Source organism: Priapulus caudatus, unplaced genomic scaffold, assembly GCF_000485595.1.
Source record: "Priapulus caudatus unplaced genomic scaffold, Priapulus_caudatus-5.0.1 Scaffold62, whole genome shotgun sequence".
Taxonomy (NCBI): domain Eukaryota; kingdom Metazoa; phylum Priapulida; class Priapulimorpha; order Priapulimorphida; family Priapulidae; genus Priapulus; species Priapulus caudatus.
In genome coordinates, this window is record NW_014577123.1 from 277748 (window position 1) to 284243 (window position 6496).

Consider the following 6496-nt stretch of genomic DNA (forward strand, 5'->3'; position numbering starts at 1 on the left):
ACATATACATATACATATACATAATACATATACATATACATATACATATATACATATAATATATATATATATAATGCATATACATATAGGCCTACATATACGTACACGAACACGTACACGTACACATATGCATATACATAATCTTTTATACATATACATATACATATACATATACATATTTGTTACATATATGTATATACACAGATAATCCTGGTAACTAACAATACACTTTCAACAATACAGTGTGTATTGTTGAACACCTTCTAACAATACACTGTGTATTGTTGAAAACCTTCTAACAATACACTGTGTATTGTAGTAGGTACCAAACAACTGTGTATTTAAATTCAATTTCATTTTCAATAAATTCAATAAAATCAATCAAATAATTTCAATAAATTCATTTAAATAATTAATGTCAATTTCAAGTTTACAAATCAAAAGGTAAACTAATTTAAAAAAAGAAAAAAGAAAAAAAAGTGTATTGTTAGGTGTTCAACAATAAACAGTGTATTGTTGAAAGCTCATAGATACCTACTACAATACACAGTGTATTGTTAGAATGTGTTCAACAATACACAGTCTATTGTTGAAAGCTCGCTAACAATACACAGTGTATTGTCAAATGCCTAAACATACAACACACTGTGTATTGTTAGTTACCAGGATTATCTGATATACCGTGTATAAGGTTCGTGATATTATTTAGAACACATCCCCACCTTTGCGCTGCAGGCAATTATTTCAGGTAATGAAGGAATTACCCGTGCAGGTGCTTTGATCATTCTTGATATTTCGTCTCTTACAATTACATCTTCGTCTCTAAGCATGAAGTCTGCGAAAGACAGAGGCAGATGTATTTAAGGCGCATTTATAGATAGGTGTAATGTTTCCGGCTTTAGCGACCAATTTTCATGAATGACCAATATATTGCGGCTTTATCTACGGCTTTATTTGAGGTTTCTTTCCCACATGTGGAGCCGGAATCACATTTAGAAGCCGTCGGTCAGAGTTGATTATATAACTGTGTAATGGGGAGAAAAAGGTTATTACTTGTTTTGTGACTCGCGGAATATTGGCGAGCGCAGGTAAAAAGATTTTTTCTGCCGAAAATTGATTACTCGAACTGTGCGGGATAAAAGCTGTCCGAAATGTCACGTTGGTCGGCAAAGCCGTGTGAGTATGCGTGTGTGCGTGGACCCAGTCATTAAATACGGCTGTGCAATTCTCTACCGGCAGTAAAACCTGTACATGTTGCCTCTGCCTGTGTAATTCCGCGTACAGCTGCATATACGTGCAGGTCTATATGGCACACTCGCACGTATACAGACGCGCCGGCTTTCATGTTCGCCGGAATTGTACGCGAACAACGGAACCCTGGCGGGCGCAAAAAGCATGCAGTTAGGTGTAGTCTGGCCGTGTGGAATTCTTCGTGTGCCTCGAAATTTATCGCATCCGTATTTAGTTATTTCGTGCTTTCTCACACGCACCGTTTGAGCGAACTGCGGGAGACTGCCGGTGAATAGAAGGAAGAGAGAAGGGAGAGAGAGTTAGTGAGAGCAACCGAAAGAGAGAGAGAGAGAGAGAGAGAGAGAGAGACAGAGAGAGAGAGAGAGAGAGAGAGAGAGAGAGAGAGAGAGAGAGAGAGAGAGAGAGAGAGAGAGAGAGAGAGAGAGAGAGAGAGACTTACACAGGGCACATTCTAGCAGCCGAGGGAAAAGCGGGTGGGCAAGCACGAGAGCGAGCACAGAGACAGAGCGAGTGAGCGAGAGGAGAACGCAGGTAGCGAGCGATATAGAGGTAGAGAAGACAGGAGAGAGAGAAGGAGGCAGCGAGAGACAAATGGAGAGAGACAGACAGAGCGAGCGATATAGAGAGAAAGAGAAAGAGGGAGACAGAGAGAGGTGAGGAGAAAGCGAGGGGACAGAGAGCGACAGACAAGAAGGAGCGAGCGAGATAGAGAGAAAGAGAAAGAGAGAGACAGAGAGACAGAGAGAAAGACAAAGAGAAAGTGAGAGAGAACGTTGTGCTACGCGCGCCACCACGCTGCACGTCCGCTCGCACGCTTGCTCGTTTCGTTTCCTCTGCAATCTCCTGCGTGGTAATTGCACGTCAGTGTCATAGCGAGCGCTTCTCTCACCGCCGGCTTCCGTGCGTAAAACTAAACGCGCTCTGCGTTCGTTCGTGCGCATCGGGCTCAGCGTGAACCTTCGATAGTTCACCGCGGAATTCGATGACGGGTGGATGGCTTCTATTGGATCGAATACAGGCACGAAAATTCCGTCCCCGGTATTTCGAGTGCGCTTACCGACCGCATATGCCTCTGCAGCTCTGTAGCTCTGTGTATATTTTGATCAAAAATTCTTTTTGAAAATATGAGAAAATATGAGCGATGAATGGGCAATGCGGCTATGCAGCCGAAATAGATAGAGCGCAGTCGACTCGACGCAAAAACTCGTAGTCGTAGAACGTGTGCGTGCGTTCGTACGTACGTGTGTGCGTGCGTGTGCGCCTGCGTGCATGTAATGTGTATGAGAGAGAGGAGCCGCGAGAGAGAAGGGGTAAGAGCGGAAGATGGATGGGTAGATAGATAGCTAGGTTGATTTAGAAAAAGCATGAGAGAGAGCGAGAAGGAGATGGGTGGGGTTGAGGTAGAGATCGCGCGTGAGCATCTTGTAAGAATCGCATATATATGAAGCCACTACAGCGCGGTGCGCTATATGAGCTGACTAGGTACACACACGCACGCACGCACGCACGCACGCAGAGAGAGAGAGAGAGAGAGAGAGAGAGAGAGAGAGAGAGATGCTGCGCAGATGCGACTATTTGTGTGGCTGTAGGAAATTTCAAAGCGGCTGCGTCATCGTTGTTGATTTTGCGTGTGGTTTCATATCTTTCACTCGCTGGCGAGATTACATGTGAAAGCATTCCACTAGCGAGCTAGCGGCATGCAGTGAGATATTCTCGCCTCGTAAAACACAAGTTAATTGATATTTTCAGATAAGGTTAGTGTTGCTCCGCACCGCAACGCACTGGGTGGTATATTATTGATGATGAACCATTTAATTACCAATTATAATGCATTAGCTTTAGTTGGCGGCATCTAGGGATTATGCCCCAGAGGAGCGTCGAGTGATCCTTCTTGCATGCCAAGTTAGGAAATCTGCACTCATTTGTGGTTATCCTTAATATTTATGTCGCTTAATAATATGTCGCGGCATAAAATATGAAGGCAATTCATATGAAAGAAGCAGAACTTGCTTTGAAGTATAGATTGACATACTTGGTCATGGTCCGAGTGATTGGCTCTAGTGTTTACCACGCGAGCAGGTAAGAGGATTGGGATTTTGTTTACGGCAGCACCCCATTCGCGATTACACCTGCCCCTGCGAAATTAAATGTGCAAGTCGGGTGAAAGCCACCCCCGCTGCATAGTGCTCGCGTGCCCTCTGAGGACGTATAATGTTCCGTGCACTACTGTCATATTTTGTTGCGGCTTTAATATAGCAGAAGAGCGCATACATTATTGAGCAGTAGTTTTTCACTTAGTTGATCTGTGCGGCTCATCGTCTTCTCTGTCTCAGCCGCGCAGCAACGCAAGCCAGGCAGCCGCGAGATTCGAATGATCGTAGCAAAAAAATGAATTCATAAAACTAGTTTAAAAATGTGCATGCGAGGCGATTCTCCACCACTTATATTCAACGTCATATTGAGAACGGGCTGCGTAGTTTATGTGCCATTGCCATTTCGGGCGATCATTGCTGAGGTAGATTTCTGGAGGCGTATAACTCTGTGGTTAGGAATATTTACATGTAAGATGATTCTGAATTCTCTTCAGATGGCAAAATCGATTTTCAGTATTCAAATGATGCCATCAAAGTTTTGCCGTCATTACGGATATTTGAATACATTTCCAGCACGTTTAAAGATTCGCTGTCAAAATAATAAAATTCAGTGAATACGATAGCAAAGTCACGATGATGAAAATGATATGTATCACGCACACAAAAAGCCAACTGTACTTTGATGTATTTTCGATGGATGTCTGGCGTTATTGGATAAAGTTACGATTTTGAAAGGAAATACCTCCGGGGCATGGGCATTTCTCAAGTAAAAATGTTAACGTCATCCGCGAAAGTTGGTTTGGGTACGATGTTCGTGCATGTGCTGCCACCTGCCGCTCAATTTCTCCATTGTTGTCGAATAAATAAATATTCGGCGCATCAACTTCTTTAGAATGTAAACAAAATACAGAGGCGAGACACATTTGCGAAAATGAGGCCAGGGGTCCCAAACTAAGATCGCGCCGAGTTTTCATGCGACGAGAAAGTTGAGTGTCCTTCGTGAAATAGAGGTCATTACTGGCCAATACGGGACATCAATCCACTACACGTGCACTTAGAACGTTTCAATCATAAAATGATGGTAAACAAACACGAAATGTATTTACTACCAATTTTCTCTACTCTCTTTCGCCTATTATTAGTAATAACTTTCTGTAAATGTCATTCAAATTCTCCTCTACAATGCTCTATGCTACAATGCTCAATTCCCTATGCTCTATACTACAATGCTCTGCAATGCTCTACAATGCTTTATACAAATGCTCCTCTACAATGCTCTATGCTACAATGCTCAATTCTCTATGCTCTATGCTACAATGCTCTGCAATGCTCTACAATGCTCTATACAAATGCTCCTCTACAAAAAAACGCGCCGCTGTGCACAAACAACAAAATTATAGAGTAATTATTACGACAGAGGCGTACGATATATTGGTGATGAACTAGCTCTAACCACGGAGCGTAGTGCACGTATGATATAAGTAATCCTTCGCCCCGCAATAGGTTAGCATAGTGTACCGTGGCGGAGCGAAAGGCTGCACGGTTAGAGCTAGCGAGCCTCTCATTCTTTAGTACGGTCTCTTGTAACTTTGAGGAATATTCATGGGGTTATGAGGTTAGTCCAATGATCGAGAGAGTGGAGTGGCGTTCTAAATCGACGTTGTTTGTTGTTGTTGTTGTAGCGAGCACGGGGCTGGCGCAGGTGACGGTTAGGATTGAACCACAGCCAGTACAGGAGAACACGAGTGTAGTTCTTACCTGTGACTACCTCCTGCCGGAAGGTCAGGAGCTCATCGAGCTGACGTGGAAGAAAGATGGAGTTGGAATCTACAGACTCCGGAGGTACGAACAACTAGATACTAGATAGAGGAGTAATGCCATGAACATATATATATACATATATATATATGTCGTATTATAGTATGTATTATAATTTGTATAACATATATGCGTGCGTGCGTGCGTGCGTGCGTGCGTGCTTGCGTGCGTGCATATGTGTGTTATACTAATTATAACCTTATATTATAACTCGGCGCTCTCACAGCTCGTAACTGTCATGACTCGGTGCATCTTGTCCGCTTAATTCTGTATCCGTAGCTCACGAGGCGAACAGCGCGGGAGTGTTTTGACGAATATTACGATGCAACTCTCGCTACACAGGGGGGGGGGAGGTTTTACCTCTCAGCGAGATGCGGCGATTGTTGGCTAACGCTCAGTGACAGCAAGCATAGGCGCATGACCGCCGCCGCTAGGCGGATACAGGTATTAGCTTCGCATTAATAAGTAAGCAAGAGGAAGCGGGGTGGTGTTGAGGGGCCGTGGAAGCGTGCAGAGCGCGGCAGTCCACTGATCTATGCGATCCTATCGCGTGCGATGAGCGATGCTTTGTGTTGCCACTCTCGCGTTCAAGTCTCGATGTTTGTGAATCCCTCACAAATCGATGTCGAAACCATGCAGGTCCGCATTTCGGAGGTAGTCCATCATGCGATACATATAGACCCTGGGAAACAACCCCCCCCCCACGTCACCCCCACGTCACCTAACCCACCTTATCAAAACCTTTTGATGAATCCTTTTTCAAAGCCGGTTCTCATTAGAGTTCTAGAGAATCCAGTAATGCTATTGCCGGCTGTAATTCGTTTAGCCATGGTAATCGGTACGGGGTAAACAAAACCCGTTAATAAGATGTGCGCCTCATTAGAGGCACTTCCTTTGCGTGCAGTTGTACGCGCGGCCGTGTAACATGTCAACAATGAAGCAGAACACTCTAATGAGGCTAACTGCCAATTACGCGAATCCAATATAACTCCGACCAATATATGATAGTAATGGCCAGAGTATTTTCTTGTATTTTAATGAGGTTATGTATACACTCGTTCTAATATACATATACATATACATATACATATACATATACATATACATATACATATACATATACATATACATATACATATACATATACTTACCTATACAATCATATACAATCATATACATCTACCATATACTTTACTATACATATACATATACATATATACATTATATATATATATATATAATGGGCATATACATATAGGCCTACATATACGTACACGAACACGTACACGCTACACACTATGCCTATACATAGATCTTTTAGTACAATACATATT

General features: G+C 43.1%; 1 protein-coding gene across 1 annotated transcript in view; it reads left to right on the top strand.

Annotated features, from left to right (window-relative positions):
• Positions 1–6496, top strand: part of LOC106821182 (hemicentin-1-like) — a gene marked incomplete in the record, with an annotated part of 105359 nt that overhangs the window by 64369 nt on the left and 34494 nt on the right. The window contains 1 exon segment of the mRNA XM_014825873.1: positions 5027–5186. Within this exon segment, the coding sequence (XP_014681359.1) occupies positions 5027–5186 (160 nt within the window).